A 19,108-nucleotide genomic window follows, 5' to 3' on the forward strand; every position below is an offset into this window, starting at 1 on the left:
GAACACTGTGAGAAATAGATCCTTTATACAAAACTTTATAGATTCGTTTATACAAAACAGATTTGTGGTTGATAAGTCAGATCAGAACATGCGTTGGATAGAAAAAGAACAATTCTTAAATTACATAATCTATGAGGTGTAAATATTTCACTGTATACTTTTCTATTCCCAGGACCTTATTAACAGTTATGAAAACGTAGCAATTTTTCTCTACAATAAATTCGGTCACCTTTTTCTAAATACTAAAGAACTGATCAAGTTTCCGGTTTGTCCAGCAAATCGGAACGACGGTGTAGGAATGCTGTGAAGTAGTTCGAAATCTGGAACAATCAAAAGTAGAAACATTAGAAAACACGTTTACGAGTTTTATGTTGCGATTCTTGCACCGCGTGTAACGCTTACAGATCTTGAAATGGTTAATTAGCTCATCTTCGGTCCAGTTGCACGAAGTGATGATTAAAATACCCTGAGGATCGAGCATTTCCTTGACATTCTTTATATACTTCTCCCTCTTCTCCTTAGGATTATCGGGATTCAAACTAACTGCGTCATAAGTTCCCTTATCGTGAGCAACTCTGAAGGTCGATCCAAGATCCGCTATGTCATTCTCCAGGATGTCAAAGGTCTGCAGCGTTATGTGTGAACGGCTTTTATCTCTCAGGACTTGGGAAGCCAGGTCAATTGCGTTCTGCGAGTAATCGACTCCCGTCAAGTTGGTGAACCCCTCGTCGTGCAGCTCGACCAGCATCATCCCGTTGCCGCAGCCGAGGTCGATTATCCTGTCTGTGCTCGCGACTAGCTCAGGCTTGGTACTTAGCCACCTGGAGAAAATTGCAAAGCTTAGAAATAACGCAGCGATCGAAGAGAAGAAACGAATAACACAAACTCCGAGTTACCTGACTATTCTCAGAGCACTGTCCTCTCCGAACCAAACTTCCCCAACGTCGCCGTGGTGCTTAAAATTGTTTATTTCCAGGGAATAAGTCTTGTCCCAGCTGCGGAAACGGTTTTAACAGGTTATGCAGGCTAGTTGTAAAATAACGGTTTCTCACGCTGCCAACGTCAAATATTAAGCACAACTCACTAATCCTGCGTTCCAAGTTCTGAGGAATCCAGCTCCTGCTCATCTTCCGCCATATTCCGAAGCTTTCTAAATCGAATAGGTGGGTATATTACTTTGATTGCGGTACGTATTTGAATTACACGAAGTCACGCGGCTTTACTGAGGCATGTGTACACCGCTTGTGAGAAAACCTAACCTAATCTGAGTGTCGTCACGATGGATCTGAGTTAGGTTATTACCAGGTTAGGGTGTATGTGCCATGCGTGAATGATGCACTTGTTTCGTGTAAGGTGTGTTCCTGGTTCCTGCTTCACACGCAACTATCTCTGAGAACTAATCACGTGATCTGCTGTATGACGGCCATCTTGAATTTACAACCAATCGCATTCGAGATCCTTTAGCGCACATCAGAGAGCAACGGCGCTCACTTTAAAGTGTGACAATCTATGCTGGAAATCTACGGCGTCGACTATATTTTTACTTTTCACTCAACGGCATACACATCACGGACGCAGGAAACACCTATAGCAACGTACATTCTCAAGATGGCTCTCATATCGACGGCGCAGAACGGGACGAAACACGTCCGCCAAAGGAACCCGCCTTATTTTCTTCGTGACTGCGTGTGTGAAATGCTATTCATAAGAAAACCTAACCCAATCTGATTCTCGGCACGATGAGTTTGAGTTAGGTTATTATTAGGACAGAGTGTGAGTGAAAAGTTCTACTTTTGTAGAAAGCTGTATAACCTCTTTTTACCTACCTGCTGATATTTTCGGTAGCGAGATAATGCCTCTCTGTGTGTGTCGATGATCTGACGATTTATTTCGCCATTGGTCTCAATAAATGAGCCGCGTTACGCTTAGTCGAGTGACGGCATCTGCACAGAACAAACCGGTGCCATAATCGGTCTGAAAAAATTGACTTGTCATTCCCGGTTCTACAATAACAATAAATCAACTGTGAAGTGATTTTTCGTTTTTCAATTCGGCTTGGAGTCCAGATTGTTACACAGATTTTTGCTCGAGTTATTATTCAAGTTATGACCACCGGATTAGCCAGCTTTTCAAGCATGCTTAATTTTGGTAAGCATACGGCATGTGTATCAATAATTTATATTTAATTCTAAAACAAAACTGGGATCGAATATTTCCATCTTACTTTGGATTTTGCTTCCTACTTGGTAAATTTAATTAGTTTTTTCTTTCAAGCAACGCTCATTCCTCAATTTTTTCACGATATCAATACAATAATTCAGTAACTTGATTTTTACAGGAAGAAAATGTGTCGCTGCACCGGTATCGGCGGTTCGTCTGATGTCAGTCGCAGCTCAGCCAAGAGAGAGCTCGACTCCAAAGGCAAAGACAGGTATTCTGATGCTCAACATGGGTGGACCACAAACTACAGATCAAGTTCATGACTATTTGTTACGTATCATGACCGACAGAGACATGATACAGTTGCCAGTTCAAAGGTAGGCTACCTCAGGCTCAACGCTCATTTGTCACATTATTCCACCAGTCGTTATATATTTTTACAGTCAGCTTGGCCCGTGGATTGCCAAACGACGCACCCCCGAAGTGCAGAAAAAGTACAATGAGATCGGCGGTGGATCTCCTATTTTAAAATGGACCAACATCCAAGGAGAACTTATGTGCAAGCAGCTGGATACAGTCTCCCCCGAGACTGCGCCGCACAAGCATTACGTTGGATTTCGATACGTCGATCCACTGGTCGACGATACTCTCAAACAAATCGAAGAGTAAGGAATTTTAAGTAAAATATTTTAATACCCCGTAATAAAACGATGTAAATTTTTGCTAGGGATGGCATCGAGCGCACTGTCATATTTTCACAGTATCCACAATACAGCTGCGCCACTTCCGGATCTAGTTTCAATTCAATCTACGATTATTACAAAAATAGGTGAGCGGTGACGGTTTGCTGAAAGTACAGTACCTATGACTGTTCTATGATTTTGTTGCCAAGAATCCTAATTGCATATCATCTTCAGGAAAGTACCCAGCAACATGAAATGGAGTATAATTGATAGATGGGCTTTGCATCCACTTCTAATTAAAATCGTTGCTGAAAGAGTCAAGGAACAGTTGGTACAATTCCCAAGCAATGTGAGGAAGGATGTACTCATACTTTTCTCTGCTCACTCACTTCCTCTTAAAGTTCGTAGGTTCAAAGGCATATTGTTTTTCGGAAGGCAACACGCGAGATGATAATTTTTAATGTGCATTTCTTCAGGCTGTCAACCGAGGAGACGCTTACCCTTCGGAAGTGGGGGCTACTGTTCAACTGGTTATGCAAGAGTTGAAATACTCTAATCCCTACAGTTTGGTTTGGCAATCAAAGGTTAGGACTTCAATTTTATTATATGAAATTTCCCGCAGTCTCTGAAACGTGCAGACATTGTATTTTAGGTCGGTCCTCTACCCTGGTTGGCACCATTCACCGACGACGCTTTGAAGGGTTACGTTAAACAAGGGAGAAAACATTTCATCCTAGTGCCAATCGCCTTTGTCAATGAACACATAGAGACACTTCATGAAATGGACATCGAGTACTGTCACGATTTGGCTAAGGAGGTAACAAAGCTCACCCTAACCACTGTGCATTGACCTAATTTCGCTGTGTTTGTTTCCAAACTTTTATTTGCCTCTAATCAGCCGCCAGTATGCTGGTGTAATTAAATCAAAGGCAAACATAAAAGAGTTCCCTGATCAGAGATGTATTCGATATGGAGTCTGAATGCTGGGAATATCTCAGTGCTAATTCATTAATTTCGAACTAATTTCAGCTCAGAATTGAGACTATTCGCCGAGCAGCCGCGCCCAATGATCATCCGATATTCATCGATGCTCTGACAGACATCGTCGCCTCACACCTGAAGTCTAATCAACCGATAAACCCCAAGTTCCTGACACGGTGTCCCCACTGCGTAAATGCGAGATGCCGTTATAGCAAATCCTGGTTCGCAGAGCTGTGCAAAGTCTAAACCGAGGATTTCTAGAGTGATGTGAATTATGTGAAGTAAGAACATGCCCAATCTAAAGCCACAAAAAATTCAATTTGCTGAATAAATTCTTGAAGTAAGCTGCAGCTTCTTGAGTAGCAAGGCTAAGTTTGTAACAATAAAATAATTGTAGAAGTTTTTAACTTCAGTTTATACACGCATTTTCAATTATATATATAATATATATATGTTTTCATTTACAAGCCGCATCAAAATTGTCGATTCTAATTTGTGGTATTTTTTCACAGATAATAATCGATATGGATTTTGATTTCTATCTAATAAAAAATGCTATCCACCATTTTTATTTGGGTGAATACTTTCAGGTGACGAAATTCACCGAAGTTCAGGCCACCCCGTCAAATCAATAAATCTTTCTCTCATTCCGCCGTTTCAACGTGGTACATACATATGACATTTGTTTGATTGATGATCGTATGCTTGATGCCCATTCAATTTCAAAGGTAACATATTTAATCTATATTCAAAGAAAAAAAGACAACACATCAGCTCAAAATATGACTTTTGGTAACTTTACACAAAACGACATATTTTCCATAAATTATTCATTTTTATTTCAATGATATCAGAGTTATGATAAGAGTTGAAGATGCTGTGATTCTAACTGTTTTATGTTCGCCGTGACCTAGAATTTAGAATCGTCAATATTACTTGATCCGCGGCAATTGATAAACAAAAATTTTCTTCCCATGTTTAAATAATTGTAATTTTCAGTCTTCATAGTAAAAACACTAAAATATCGAGAAGTATGTAATAGAAGTATTTGCAAAACGGTGTTTAATTCAGTGTGAATGCGACTTTTCGAAACGTGAAGTCGAAAAAAAAAGGAATAACGAGCCCATCGGCGAGTGTGTGTGTCAGAAACTGAGAACAGGAGCCTTCCCCGTGAGAAATCGTCGGCATTTGATTGGTCGCTTCGTTGGCACCGCTCGCATCTTTCATGTCGGTATGCGACTGATACTTTGCCGTATTCGACATCACGAGAGCGGTGTATAGTCTGAGCGAAGTACCAATGCAGTGGTCGAAACCAGGATAACGTTATAGAAGGAACTATGCAAACGTCGCGGCATCCTTTCCACGTATACCTATAAGCTCTATAGACACCATGGCGACGTAGTTAATCTTCGATGGACTGACGAAACATTCTTCCCTGTAACGTGTGCTAAACTATGGATTTTCATCGCTCATCGAATTGGATTTCTAGCGCTATTTCATTAAGAAAAACAATCTCAAAAAGGTTTGCAAAAATTACGTTAGGATCTCCATCGTCAATATAATAACAAATGTTTAACGAAGGCCACAATACGTTGATTACACCGCATCAGGCCGAAGAATGAAATTTCGCAGTAACGATTCATGCCCTGGATACAACTATAGGCTGCCCCCATTTATTCTAGAAATCATTTGTTCAGTTTCTATTACGAAGCGGCACTTTGCTACGTTGAAATTGCTTTGCATTATCTACCACGAATAATCGACCTGCATTACCGTCTGTAATGTCCCTTAATTTAGTTCCAAAATGCAATCTCGTAACAGAGGGCGCCACCGATTTCTGCTGTTCCGTGAAGTTGGCCGCGAAACCGCGAAGCGGCGCGAGTTTTCGGCGTCGGTTTATTCGAGCGTCCCGACGCTCCATTCGGCTGCTATGACGTTCGTGTGAGGGGGGGCGACTCGGTCGGTCTGCGTTAGTATGTGTCATGCGTCCCGAGTGCGAGGATCAGGCGTAATGACGGCCAGAGTGCGGCTTAAGATGCACCGCGCCGCGTTGTTTGTCGTGTTTCTAGTGCTCGTTGTGGACTCAGTGAGTGGGATGTTCGAGCACCGTCAATGCAGCCACCGACACCCGAAAGCGCACGAGGTGAGCGAAGCGGCGATGTTTTAACCTCAAACATGAAATACCCGCAGCATGTCACTCGATTTCCACCCTCCAAACCTCGGCCGCGGGCTTAGTTTTGTCGATCAGACATTTTTCCCGTACTTATTTTCCTCGCGTCTTTCGCCCGGAGATTCCGACGTCGCAGAAAAACATTCGCCCTCCCATTGATTAGACTCATTTTCCCTCGAGCACTTCTCGAAACGACGACTAGTCCTTTGTTTTCTTCCGCGATGTATAACGTCTTTTTATTTTCTCCGCGAAACAAGCTTTGGCGATTTTCAAATTGTCCCGTTAGAATAGAGAGAGCGAAAAAAAAGAAGGCACACGCAGCTTGTGTACAAACTAACTGTCAGCTGTCACCGTTCCGCGGTCACGTGACTCGGACGTGTATTTAGATGCTCGTCGGAAAGTTAAAACTCCCGGTTTCGGTTTTCAGCTTTGCTCATTGTTGTAAATATCCTATGTTAGCGATATTTGTACGTTTTTGCAAGGGAAAATAAATATGACCGCCTTCAGTTCGCGCGACACGTAAATCTCTCGATTTGTTTTTGCCAAATAGAACGCTCGTTCTTTGCGTCCTGCCAAATTGCGTGAAATCGGAGTCCTGGCATTGAACTCGATTCTCGACGCCGGAACGAACGCCGGCGTTTTTCTCTCTCTAACTCATTCCGTTGACCTTTACAAGTTGTATCGTATTTTGTTTACAAGGTATGTTTTCAACGTTTATTCTCCGAATTCAAACGAAATTCCGACGTACGTACGTACAGAATGCGAGGTGTATATACAAAGAAAAAAAAAGAAAACATTAAAGTTAATCAAAATCAATCACTTTTGGTCATTTCACTCTCTGTACAAGGTTACGGGTGTTGCATGTTGGGACTAAAGCGCCGCCCAAGTTGTAATCAAGTTTCTAATTTCTTTCGAAAACGAATCACAAGTACAAAACTGATCGTTATACATATTTTATATGATTATATACTATGCTGTATTATATACACGTGTACGTATACAATACATATGTGTGATGCATGCAACAGAAATCTTTAGAACGAAGAGTTTTCTCCGTTATTGAAATATATATTACTTGGGTGTTCGCGATATAAGGAAGTTTATTCATTCAAAAAGTTTGTCAGACGACTCGCGTTGTGTTTAGGCTTCGCAAGTTCTCACTCGACTATTCAGTACTTTTAAGAATTAATTATTAACTGCGGATAAATTATCCGTATCTGTAGCAACAAGTTTGAACGAATATTTATTTCCAATGGTATTATTGCATGTAAACAACCATGTAATCACTGCAGGTTTATAACCATTGAAGTAATTCTTCTCGATTGCCATGTAATTAATTTTCTCCTAGTCAGATATTTATGCGAATGTTGATACGTTTGGCATATACATGTAATTAACGAAATTCTCGCGGGATGCTTAAAAAGATTGAATTTATGACGATGTCACAGAGAGACCAGATTGAAACTAAAATCATTGTTTCGTAAATTTGAAGCGACTTTAACGGAGTTTAATCTCCAAAATATGAATACACTTTGCTTTTTAAAAATAGATTACTCAATTTGCGACGATCCTACAGTTGCGAAATAACGATTGTTCTTAGAAATCAATCGTTGTATGTATTAACGTTACGAATTTCACTCTCTCGCAACGAGAAGGAAAAGGAAACGAGAAAACAAGAAGCCGAAAACTGTAATCGGTTGCTAGAGGAAAAAACCTTGAATGATCGCGTAACGCCCGTAGCGAGAATTGTGCAACGTGATCTTTTTAAGCCTCTTTATCTTAAAACCTGCTGCAGTTCACGCGATGTATCGGAGATCCGCGCAAGGCTGCGATTTACGTATACTAGTTATACATAAAAGTCAATCGGTTATACCTACCGGTTATTTCACCTTGAGTTTCTCCCCTGAACTGTTTCGCTGTCGGTTTTTCCACTTTTCGTAAGGAAACTGTGACTAAGAACGTCATTATTATACACACATTACGTGTCGTATACGCACGATCGTTTTCATAATACCTATACCTACGTAATTTCTCACCAACGATTAAATATTTACGGTGTTAATTTTATTGCAAAATCGTGATAAAAAACAATAAGAAGGAAATTACACGACGAAATCGGATCCGTTGTTACGGGAACTTATATTGCTGGATACGCGTTGCTATCTTGTCTCCTTTTCTATTCGCCTTACAGCTCGGCAGTATCTCTATAGGATTTCGTTCCGAAGGAATTGTCTTTTTTCTCTCTTTTATTTCTCTCGTCGGCAATGAAACTGAAATTTATTACTCAATAGCTTCTCTCCTTTCTCCATACGTACGTACATACATGTGTATAATGCAACACCTATGTATAGTGTACACCTTTACGCCGTACGTGTTCATGTATCTTTACCTCCTATCTCTCGGCTGTCCAATTCTCTTCAACAACGCATTTCAGTCTCTTTCACTTTTGCAATTCTGCATAGGAGATGCAGTCTCGCATGGAGAATCTTTCCTCACTTCTCTGTCGTATATTCGAACCTTGCGCCTTGCCGATATGATATTTCTCATTAAAATTTATTTCTCTCAGTGCTGAAAATTTCCGCGGTTCATTTCGTGTTTACATATATAATATGTAATTTTGCGGTCGTTACAATATTGCGAACGGAATTGCGGAAGCTGGTCGAAGGGTTGCGAACTTTGATCCGACCGGTCTCAATTAGACACCGTCCTTATCCACAGGAATTCCAAATTTCTCGCTTATTATACTGATTCTCGTGGTTATTGTTATACAATTGCTAAACACAAATAGATCGTAGTTTTATTCACTTTATAGTAGAATATTCCGCTTCGATTTGCAGAAACTTGGTTCTACAATCTATAGCTGCTTTGAACAAACCGGATGCTGCGATGGAATCGTCTTAGAATAATTACGATTTTGTTCTAAACCAATTCCTCGCATGTCGAAGTTCTCAATCAATGTTTACGAAAAGTAGTGACATTTCGAAAAAAAAGCTAACTCAGGTGCAAAAAAAATATCTCGAGGAATAAATAATGATTTGGTTATTTTTGTAAAAATGCCCGCCAAATACAACTAACTCCAAATTTTTCTTTTCGTCCTTAATTCTATAATTTTCGTGTTGATTTCTTATTTTTTATAAAAAGTCACGGTATCGTTGCTCGTGCTTATTTGCACGTGCATTGTCATATTGGTTCTTTTCTAATTCGCAATTGCACTTTAATATACTTGGCGCAAGGTTTTTTGCACCTGAGGTGGTGTTGTTTGGGGATTACGTTATACGCATCGGATTAACGAATAATTGGAAATCAAATTGTATTGAATCGAGTTGTGTTGTATAATGTAATTTAAAAGTTAAACATTAAATTTAATTCAAATTTCGTTGGTTTATTGCGTTAGTTAAAGTCGGGAGAAACGTCGTCGTCGTTCTCGTTGTTCGTGCACTTGATGATTCGATTATAACAATTAGAAAACGGCTCAGACTTTAGCGTTATGTATTTGATATTATACATGTAAGTAAATGTGATTAGGTTGAAAATTAATTGAATGACATGATTTTGTGGCGGCTGAAATGCTTTGCGAAAGAAATCCACAATTTTTACTCATAAGTCTAGTATTTTTTTCTGTTTGTCACGAAAAAAGTGAACTCTTACATGATTTTAACTTTGACTTTGAATAACTTTTGAAAGAATTGAGTTATCAAAAAATGATACGAGACCTTTTCTTCTAGAGCATCAAATTCCCTACAAAATTCGGAAATAACTAAAATTATTGTCGCGTGTTAATTAAATGGAAAATAGAAGATTGCGTTCAGGAATCACTAAATATTAACATTAAGGGCTGAAATTATAAGAAGCGTCTTATTTTTTATTCCAACAACTGTTAAAGACGTGTGACTTTGGACAAAATAAACAGTCGATTTTTTTTTAATGATACACCCTAATTTGTACATATGTCGGAACTGTTACAGTTCCGTAATATACTACGCAAGGAAAAACGTTAAGTAAACAAAAGAAAGAAAAAAGAAACCGAACAAATAGCGAAACTTACGCGGGGATTTGTTCAAGTGGTAATAAATTTTTCACGACGTTATTATGTTCCTTATTCCCTTGAAACCCGCAACGGCGTTGTCGCGGATATAATATCAAAAGCTCTGCCTGTGCGATGTTTTATGTTTTATGTTTACTGCTTCAAGTGGGAGAATCAATCCTCCTAAACGGCCTGCTCTCAAAATATGCTAGGCTGCACTGTACTCAGGTATATTAGGTATCGTGCATGTATCAAAGTTAGGTTGAACCGCTCATTGATTATTTAATTTTTTACAACATTTTTTAAATACAAGAGTGTGAGAGATTGTAGATATTATGAAGAACGTGAAGACAGTAAAAATAATTAACGTTACGACGATTATGGCTTATGCACCACAGACAAGAGACTTGAGAGTTAATTAATTTACAAGCATTCCAATGCGATACATTTAGAATCTATACAAGCGTCGGAATTAGAGATGTCGATGAAAAACGCGATGTAAGATGAGAGAAAAGACGTAAGCTAGAGCTAGGGAGAAAACCAATTAAAAAATAAGCGAAAATCAAATTAACACTAACAAAAGTCGTCGCATCTATTCAATCTTCGTCCTTCTTTACCTTGGGGAATTCTGCAGCTCTCCGCAGCAGCAGATAATGGAATTTCAAGGATTTCTCTTGCCTCGAACTTATGCTCTACTCGATATGGGATTGGATGGGTGGGTGCCGTGTACAGTCCATACACCGTATGTCTACCACGTATCTGTACATGTACACTACACGCGATTGTCGAAGGAGGAAAAGAAGCAGGAAGACAAGTTTAGCGAAGCTTTCTTTCACCGCAGCTAGTCACCGACTCGATTTTCCTTGGATAAAAAAAAAAAAAAAAAAGTCAAAACGTCATATTTTCAAACTGTACTTCAAATGTCGACGCAATTGAGCTAATTTACAACTTGCGGCGAATGAACGAGTTGTTTTGATACTTTATGAGACCCGAGGAACTCTAGAGTAGTGCAGAAATTGCTGTGCGTGGGTGTCGAGGGGGGGGGGGGGGGGGGGAATAATAATTAGGGAACTAATTACGGGGCTCTGGATCCTTACGGAGTGACTCGATATCATATTCCCAGAGAATGTTAGTCAAGTTTAAGGACGCCGCTGAGCCAGCTGCAGGCCTCGAGTTGATACACTCGCTCGCGACACCGGCGTATGATTATTATTATTTTCTTTCTGAATTATTTTTTCCAATTATTTCTTACGTAAAAATGTTTATTTATAATTAATATATTTATATGTTGGAATGAAAACAGTCTTTTCTTCTTTTTATCCACATATATTTATGTATGAAAGATTTGTCGAGCAGATTTGAAGAAAAAACAAATGCCGGATTTTATAACGTCGACGCATCTGGATATCGAATAATTATACCGTTTAATGAAGAGCGAAAAAGATACGCCGCGCACTAAATAATGTGATATCACACCCTTTGATCGACGCATCGCGTTGATGCCGCGGATCACGTGTGTTTACACATATCGTAGAAAAGAGCTCGGCCTTCCCCGATATCTGTTTCCATTTGCGAAATGAACGCGAATTTCAAATTTCCGCTCGATTTTGCACCAATATACGTGGCTGGTCTGATGTCAAATTTATTTTTCCTATATTTGTAGGTTTATAATCCACCCTTTTTCGGGGTCGTCAACCGTGACGATGGACACAAAGTTAATTACAAATCTCTCGGTTTTTTTTTTCTCTCAAATTTCTTTTTCATCTCTTTCAATTATCACGAATTCATCATATCCACGTGAAACTCACGCGTACACGATGCAAATGTATATTATACTTGTGCTACACGTACCGCATCGATTCGGTCATTTCACTGTCAGTGTAATATAAGGAATTCCAGTACACGTGTCTAATTATAATATTGTCAGGTAGGTAAATATTGAAGAAAGTACAGAAAATAGGGAACTAACTAATAAAAGTCGCGAATGTATGAAACGTGAAATATAACGTCAAAGACAAGGAAAAAAATGCGGAGATAGGCGCGACCCGCGTTTCGATAATTGATGACGTATCCAAGGTCAAAGTTGCAAAATTTTTAATGTTGGATCCGTTGCAGCGGTTGTGGATGAAAAAAATCGTCATATTTTCATGTAACACGCTAATTGAGGGCCCTTGAATCGCAGCTCGAAATTCGAATTGGACATATTATTACTTTTTTTTCCGTCAACCTAGAACCTGCAGCGTGAGAACGGGAGTTCGAGGGCTGGCTCATGGCCAGCCTAAAGCCGCTTCTCATTACAGCATCCGCACCGCGTGTGTGCGGTGAAATCGGTTAACGTATACGTACATGTATACGTATACACATACACATACGTGCAGTCGAGTGTCGGGTTTCATGCAAGGCGCCTCTTTTTATCGCCCGTGCAATTCAACCTTTCCACCTACTTTTATTATCTACGAACTAAACAGTCCAATTGCGAGTCGGCCGATGAATCGGGGGCTTTCAATTCATCGAAGCTTTCATTATTTTCCGCTCCTACGCGTGTTTCTCGAATGATCCGTATTCACTGCTTTGCGTAGGTATGCACCGTATATTGGAGTGGTTCGCCAAAAAAAAAAAAAAAAACAAAAATCGGATTTTTCAGTGCGGATTCCTCATAAAAATTTTATCTATGACGAATTGAAAAAAAATTTGATTTCCGTCAAGAATTAATAAATCATGTATTGCCCGCGTATTATAGCTTACGGATTAGGAGATTAAGATTTTTGCAGCAGGTACGCAAGGCAGTTTTGCGTTTTACGTTTCTTATCTTTCGTTTGCCGTGCCGAATCTGTCATGATCGCTAAAATTTCTCTACCGAGATTGCAACGGTCGCAGGATAAAAGCCATGCAGGCTGCAGCCAGATCTCGAACAAACCGAACTTGCAGGTTTATATTCTTCCCTGTACCGGTTTCTCTCAATTTAATTCTACCACCTATTCGCGCAGACTATTATATGCAGCTTGGGAATAATTTTTAAAATATTGCGAACATTTTTATACACAGCTGGATAGATTCAGCGATTATTATTTACCTCTACGAATTCCGATGTATGCGCGATATTGATTTCGAGCTATCGCTGCGGGGCTTTGATGCTTTTTGCAATTCGTATTTATTATGGCGTCGAGGCGCTGATGCAGCCAATAGAGCTTGCCGAAAGAAGTTTATAGATTAGCTAATTATTTCAAGGCTTGTGTTGTATCTAGTTTCATTTTTTCTTTTTTTAATTCAATCTCAATTTCACTCTCATCCTTCGCGACGAACGATTGTTTGATATCCGATTCCGAGCGCTCTGTTCCTCGATGTTATCATTCGTCTGTTCGCGTTATTAGACACGCTGCTGTCTTGCAGTCTTATTCTTTCAATCCCCTCTGGCTTTCTCACCGATCCTCCAAACCTTTTTTCATCCACTCCCGAAGTGGGTGTATAATCCGTTTGTTTCCTTGTATGTGTGCGTATATTGCACATATGTATATGTGTGTATGTGTACGACTGTTGCGTATTAGGTAACCCTTCGACCACCTTCTCCTCGTTTCCCTTCCTACGATAAAGCTTCCACCGCTAAATTTCACCCATATATAGACACGGTATATATGTATATGTATGTATATACTGTACGCAACAACGAAGTAATGATTACAGCTGCTGCTGCTGCTACGGGATTGATTTTTTCTCTACGGTCAGGAAGGGACAAAGGCTCTCGCCGAACGCACTGAATAGGGAATTACTGCTTTTTACAATATACGTATTACTCTGCGTGGCTTTCGTATACATACCTATAACGAATGATGAAGGAACGATCATATGACGAAACAAAAGAGCCAGACTTGATGCATGTATTTTCTGTATAGCTCTGTACATGTATTATGTAACACCGACCGACCGACCCGCTTGGGAATCAAATTCGTCGGCAACGCTCGGCATTTCTCTCTAATTGAAATGACCGAATTGCCGTTCCTGCGGGCTGTTTTCATCATTCACGAATTGCCGAGTTATTTGCACATGTATAATTGTACAGACCGTATATTATGTAACGTATTTGTGTGTGGGAATTAATTTCGGAGCAAAATTTTTAATTTTACGCGACACGTTTCGACCGGGTATACCGTAAAAAGCTCCGCATTATCTGCATCTCGTTTGAAAGACATCGATGATCCACATCCAAAACAATTAAACTAACGAAAAAATACTTCCGGATTGTTTTGTATTCTTTGGAAATAAAAGTTTTACTCGTGTAACGATGAGGGCTGCATCTGCTTACGGGAATGGGTTATCAGGAGGAAGAACGAGGGCGAGAGAAGACAGAGGGAAGAAATTACGAGACGCAGGTACACCTCGGTAACCATAGAAGCCTTGTATCTATACATACATCTCAGCCTTCGGTGATCTCTCGGTGGTGATAGAAGGGCGGGGGAGGGGAGGGGGGGGGGGGGATATATTCGCCCTAAAGATGCTGGAAGAGCGAAGAGAGAGAGAGAGAGAGTCTTGAGGGGCTTGCGGAAAAGTTACATAAGGAAAGGGGGGAATTTCAAGTGGATTCACAACCGCCTCGGTCTCCGTGGGGGCTCAACGTCGAATCGTCGAATCGGCGTCGCGACGCGGGAGTAAACCAATCGAACCGAAGTAATCGATCAGATTTTTATTGGCTTTCATCTATTTGAGGAGAAAACCTGCCGGTCGAAAAAAAGTTCACAGTTCAGGAGCGGTTGGATTACCGACATTCTCTTTCTTTCACAAGATTGATTTAAGTAACGTTAACGTCGCGAAACCATCGGGAAGATATTGATTATTTTGTAATCTTAGAATGACTTTGAAAGAGTTGGCTTTTCACCATAATTTACCCAATTTCAGACATTTGTAATAACGCGAAGGTAAGACTTCTTTCTGAACATGCATCGTTACAGTAACGTTACTAATTTCAATCACATTTTCTTTCCGTCCACTCGTCGTGTCGACCCCCAAATTTTTCTGTAAAAAAGATTCAGAAGAGGTCAAACTAGTCGGAAAAAGAATGAGAATCAAACATGTGTAAAATATTTATCACATAGTTGTTACTTGTACTTGTGCAACGAGCGGGATAATTTGTGAAACATGATTGTGTTCCATTATGGATTGGTCCGATATGATTTTTAACGTCGTGCATGTGCAGCCTTTGCTTTAATCACGATCCAACCTTACAGGGTTGCATTTATCAAAAGTTGAATTTAAACTCTTCCGACAGCCGATCCTTCAACGTCTTTTCGCGGAATCTCGCAACATGCTCGCCTATCGGCTGTCTAATCGGCGACTGATAACAATCAGCCGTCCGAATACTTGGCTCGTTATACTTTGGATCTCTTTCCGAGATCTGCGCGCTTTCGTGCAACCTTATATTATGCTTTTTACGATCCAAAGTCCGCACATCGAACTGCGATCTTGAAAGATATTGGAACTGTTTCTTATGCAGGGTGGCCACACATCTGGAAAAACTGAAAAACCTGGGATTGTCAGGGGATTTTTAATTTGGAAGCGGAAAAAGCTGAAAATATCAGTTTTCTGTCGTGGGAATTAGAAATGACTTTTCGAGGTTACAAGCTTACTTTTTATAGCCGAGAAAAGAAATTGGCTTAAACCGACATTTTTTTTTTTTGTAAATTATATTTTTCTCCAATTCGAATTGAACTTTAACCGAATATAGAGTTAAGAAGCTGAGCGATTTAGGTAGTAGTAACTTACTAGAACTGGCAAAATGTCAGGGAAAACTGGATTTTAGGTCCTGAAAAAGCTGGAAATGACATGGAATTTTTTTCCCAAAAATTTGTGACCACCCTGTTTATATTCGTTGACGGTAAAAAGGTCTGTTTCAAGTCAATCGAGTACGGCAATTCAATTATGACAATTATGAAAGCCTGCCGGCAGTAAATGTCGTTCCGGGTTAAATCAGGTCGCGCAGTAACGTAATTTCAGGCGTACAATTTTGCCAGTGCATGAATATCGCACTTCGCTTTAAAGCGAAGAGAATGACGAGATTTTTATTTCACTGGAATCGGTCGTGCGCAATTATCTCACGCTATACTCTCACTGATTCGCTTTCGTTGCCTCTCTTTGAATACAGGAAAGTAACATTGTTGAAAAGTTATCCGTCGTTTTCGTCGAGAGCGTAGAAAGAAAACGGCAATCTATCCACGAGGTATTCCACAATTCCATAACGTATCGCGAAAAGTCCCTGCGGTAACAGAAACTGTGCCACGAAATTTATCACTCGTTGGTAAGTCGTTTCTCTAACTCACAGGTATTTCAATTATAAATCACTCGGATGACAAGTTTTAATTTGCCACTAAATTGCGATTCAATGCGTGTTGCTAAGAATTTATGCAAAAGTACAATATCACGTGCAGATGTAGATTTGTTTGCACGATAGCCACGGGTTCGCTGGCATTATTATATCTACGACCACCTCCAGCCTGCACGATGTCTCGGGAAAAAGTGAAATTACTTCCAACTATATTAATTACAATTCAACGGAGAGGGTAAAACGGCCCGCGGTGATATAGTTGATAATTACAACCAGAGGCGAGTGAATATGAAAGTGAAAAATGAAATCATGTCGTTGTATGTAACAAAAAATCCAACTCTCGCTACTATCACCTTCTTCACAATTCATTAATTTTCTCCGTCCTTGAGATCATCGATTACATATCAACTGATTAAATAAATTGCACCGCGTTTCTCCTGCCGTCATTTATTCTTGTATTTCATTCTCGTACCTAATCAACGTCGTTCGCAGACTGTACAAAGTATCCTTTCACTCTGAAACAGCACGTTATTGTTGTTGGTAAACCGTTGAGAAAATATACTCATAATGTCACGACGAGGAACAAACGATGAGACGTGAACCTCGTTCTCCAATTGTATCCATCCATATTGAAACTGCGGCAGTTATATCGTTGAGGTTTCGCGAACAGAGGTGAAGAGGGAAAGGGAATGGGCAAGTTTAGCGGCCTCTGGGGAATAGTCGGTGTAGTTATAACCCAAGAGTACCTGCCTGTATACATATATATACATATATATAAATCTATCTGTAACACCGGGCAATAATAAGGCGAACCAGCAACAGCATGCCGGATTATAACCAGAACGTGATGGATGAAGACGATGGACTCGTCGAGCCGATGTTAAGCCAAGGAGAAACCAACACCTACCACCAAAGAGAGAGAAATTGCGAGACGATCGTGAAGTTGAAAAGAAACATAGATGCGAGCAACGAAATGATGTGTGGTAGAGTTTATGCGGTATTTTGGTGGGAAATTGAGCCGTGTTAAGCTGGATGGATGAACTTCGCTTCACCCTCAAAACTTGTACCCGCGCATTCCCTGAAATGCCACGAGATCCTTCCGCAGCAACGAACGGAAGGAACTTAAACTTGGCTACCGGTGCAAATAGTATTTTCTCCGACCAACTTAACCCGGATGAACTTTTCCGTTGGTTCTTGTACAAGGTATACACTCGCGTGATGTGTAGTCGGTCTCTGTGTGTACGTACCTACCTACCTACGTACTTTCTCTGGTCGATAAAATCGATGATACGTATACTCGCTGGAGGACAGATAACGTCGTGTTTCTTTACAAACGTCACAGGCGACTGCTCGGGAGAGGAAGCACGGATCTCGAGAGTTGGAAAAGATCATGGGACGATGTAGGTACGAAAGACTTTTTGCCGATGAAATCTTCGCGGTCAATAATTCCGGATGCAGTGGATCATGGGAATGGTGCAATGTTAACGTGGCTTATGACCTATAGTGGATATGTTAGGAAGCTCGTAAATGTTGGAGGAAGAAGAAACGGTCTTTGAACTACCGGCGATGGATGCGCTTCCAGCGCTGGCTGGTTTATACCCACGGTCCATCCTTGTTGGAGGATTTATCAAAGAGGAAAGTACAAAGTAGAAAAATCGACTGTAAGAGACTTTGTTCGGCGTTTTTAAACCATTCATGCTCCTCTCCGTCGATTTCTCCACGACGGCTCCTCTCTCTAAGAACTTCTCGAATGGAAACTAGCTCATGGTTATTTCAAACACAGCTGAGCAATGAAGCTCCCTTTATATTTTCCATCGTACGACGTGATGATTTGTTTGAAAACTGAAACGTGACAGTTTCTGATTTCGATTAACGCTTCTCGATTTCTCCGTTCCCCGTTCCTACGAATTCCAATCGAATCCGAGTCTTCGTACGATCACGACGACGGTGAACTATCGCGACGAATATGACGAAAGGCAAGGGTAGACGGTGGTTCGTCTTCCAACTTGGCAGAGTTTCGAAAAAACCTTCGCGTAGGTCGAGTCGTGATCAGATAATTTCGACACGCGTCAAGCCAAGTCCTTTGCGATAAGAGAAGCTGTGCGGGGCGACCCTTGTTATTCCTTAAGGTTTGCCTCATCTTAGCGTTCCTTCGTCGAAGCAAACGGTGATGAGGATGGGGGACGAGGGGGGAAAAGGAAATGTCTAAGGCGCTGCCTTCGAGATACGAGAAGAAGAAGGTCGACCGCTCCGAGATGAATACGAACCCTCTGATGATGTTTTCCCGTTAATTAATCAGCTTGCCCCAACAACTTATGCTGCAGTATATAATCTATAATATCATCTGTATCCGATGTACCGACACACATACGCGTACAAACATTTATACATATACATGCGTGTTACGTATACTCGGTTCGCTGTCTTATAACGTTGAGCCTGCGTGCCAAAAGTGAAGTAAAAAATTCAGCAGGGCATAATGGGAGTTCTCTGATCGTTCTTTCATTGCTCGAAATCTTCGTCTTAACGATACTTTGAAACTTTGAAACTTCTTCGTTGCCTTGCTTTCTCTTTATACGTTGTACGTGTATAAGTATATGTATGAGGCGTTCCACGTCAAATTTTCAACCCATGTATCTCATCTCCCTTCGATTTTGATAATTTTTTAATACGACGTTGCAACCGACCCGAAAGGATCTCGACATTTTTTTTCACATTTTTTCACCCACTAGTTTTTTCACGTCGGAATCGAAGGTTTTTGCTTTTTTTTTTTCCTC

General features: G+C 40.5%; 3 protein-coding genes across 5 annotated transcripts in view; 2 read left to right on the forward strand and 1 right to left on the reverse strand.

Annotated features, from left to right (window-relative positions):
• Nucleotides 1-15: 15 nt before the first annotated feature.
• LOC124222416 (EEF1A lysine methyltransferase 2) lies at nt 16-1,971 on the reverse strand. 2 transcript variants are annotated; one of them, XM_046633345.2, is made up of 5 exons: nt 1,827-1,971; nt 1,085-1,150; nt 897-995; nt 403-821; nt 16-320 (listed from the first exon to the last, which is right to left on the reverse strand). In XM_046633345.2, exons 2-5 carry the CDS (start codon nt 1,135-1,137, stop codon nt 226-228), a joined length of 666 nt encoding a protein of 221 aa, XP_046489301.1. In that variant the 5' UTR covers nt 1,138-1,150; nt 1,827-1,971; the 3' UTR covers nt 16-225. The 2 variants fall into 2 exon arrangements, with proteins under 2 accessions (XP_046489301.1, XP_046489300.1); XM_046633344.2 differs by lacking the exon at nt 1,827-1,971 and having other exon boundaries at nt 1,085-1,253.
• On the forward strand, nt 1,608-4,241 carry FeCH (ferrochelatase, mitochondrial). 2 transcript variants are annotated; one of them, XM_046633342.2, is made up of 8 exons: nt 1,608-2,148; nt 2,339-2,537; nt 2,604-2,825; nt 2,888-2,989; nt 3,078-3,243; nt 3,320-3,427; nt 3,496-3,660; nt 3,873-4,241. In XM_046633342.2, exons 1-8 carry the CDS (start codon nt 2,106-2,108, stop codon nt 4,068-4,070), a joined length of 1,203 nt encoding a protein of 400 aa, XP_046489298.1. In that variant the 5' UTR covers nt 1,608-2,105; the 3' UTR covers nt 4,071-4,241. The 2 variants fall into 2 exon arrangements, with proteins under 2 accessions (XP_046489298.1, XP_068993498.1); XM_069137397.1 differs by having other exon boundaries at nt 1,609-1,773.
• A 1,503-nt stretch (nt 4,242-5,744) lies between these two features.
• Invadolysin (leishmanolysin-like peptidase, invadolysin) overlaps nt 5,745-19,108 on the forward strand; it is a 206,404-nt gene continuing 193,040 nt past the window's right edge. Inside the window, exon 1 of the mRNA XM_046633335.2 lies at nt 5,745-5,967. Coding sequence (XP_046489291.1) covers nt 5,800-5,967 — 168 coding nt within the window. The 5' untranslated portion in view covers nt 5,745-5,799. The remainder of the gene's footprint in view (nt 5,968-19,108) is intronic.

The sequence above is a fragment of the Neodiprion pinetum genome, chromosome 6 (genome assembly GCF_021155775.2).
Source record: "Neodiprion pinetum isolate iyNeoPine1 chromosome 6, iyNeoPine1.2, whole genome shotgun sequence".
In the NCBI taxonomy this organism is placed as follows: domain Eukaryota; kingdom Metazoa; phylum Arthropoda; class Insecta; order Hymenoptera; family Diprionidae; genus Neodiprion; species Neodiprion pinetum.

Bases quoted from the DNA above. Each gene is read 5' to 3' on its own strand.
- LOC124222416 (XM_046633345.2), bottom strand. From the start codon at position 1,137: ATGGCGGAAGATGAGCAGGAGCTGGATTCCTCAGAACTTGGAACGCAG. The intron at 822-896 runs GTAACTCGGAGT...AATTTTCTCCAG, and splicing joins AGTGCTCTGAGAATAGTCAG to GTGGCTAAGTACCAAGCCTG. The intron at 321-402 runs GTAAGCGTTACA...TGATTGTTCCAG, and splicing joins AATTAACCATTTCAAGATCT to ATTTCGAACTACTTCACAGC.
- FeCH (XM_046633342.2), top strand. From the start codon at position 2,106: ATGACCACCGGATTAGCCAGCTTTTCAAGCATGCTTAATTTTG. The intron at 2,538-2,603 runs GTAGGCTACCTC...ATATTTTTACAG, and splicing joins ATACAGTTGCCAGTTCAAAG to TCAGCTTGGCCCGTGGATTG. The intron at 3,244-3,319 runs GTTCGTAGGTTC...GCATTTCTTCAG, and splicing joins CTCACTCACTTCCTCTTAAA to GCTGTCAACCGAGGAGACGC.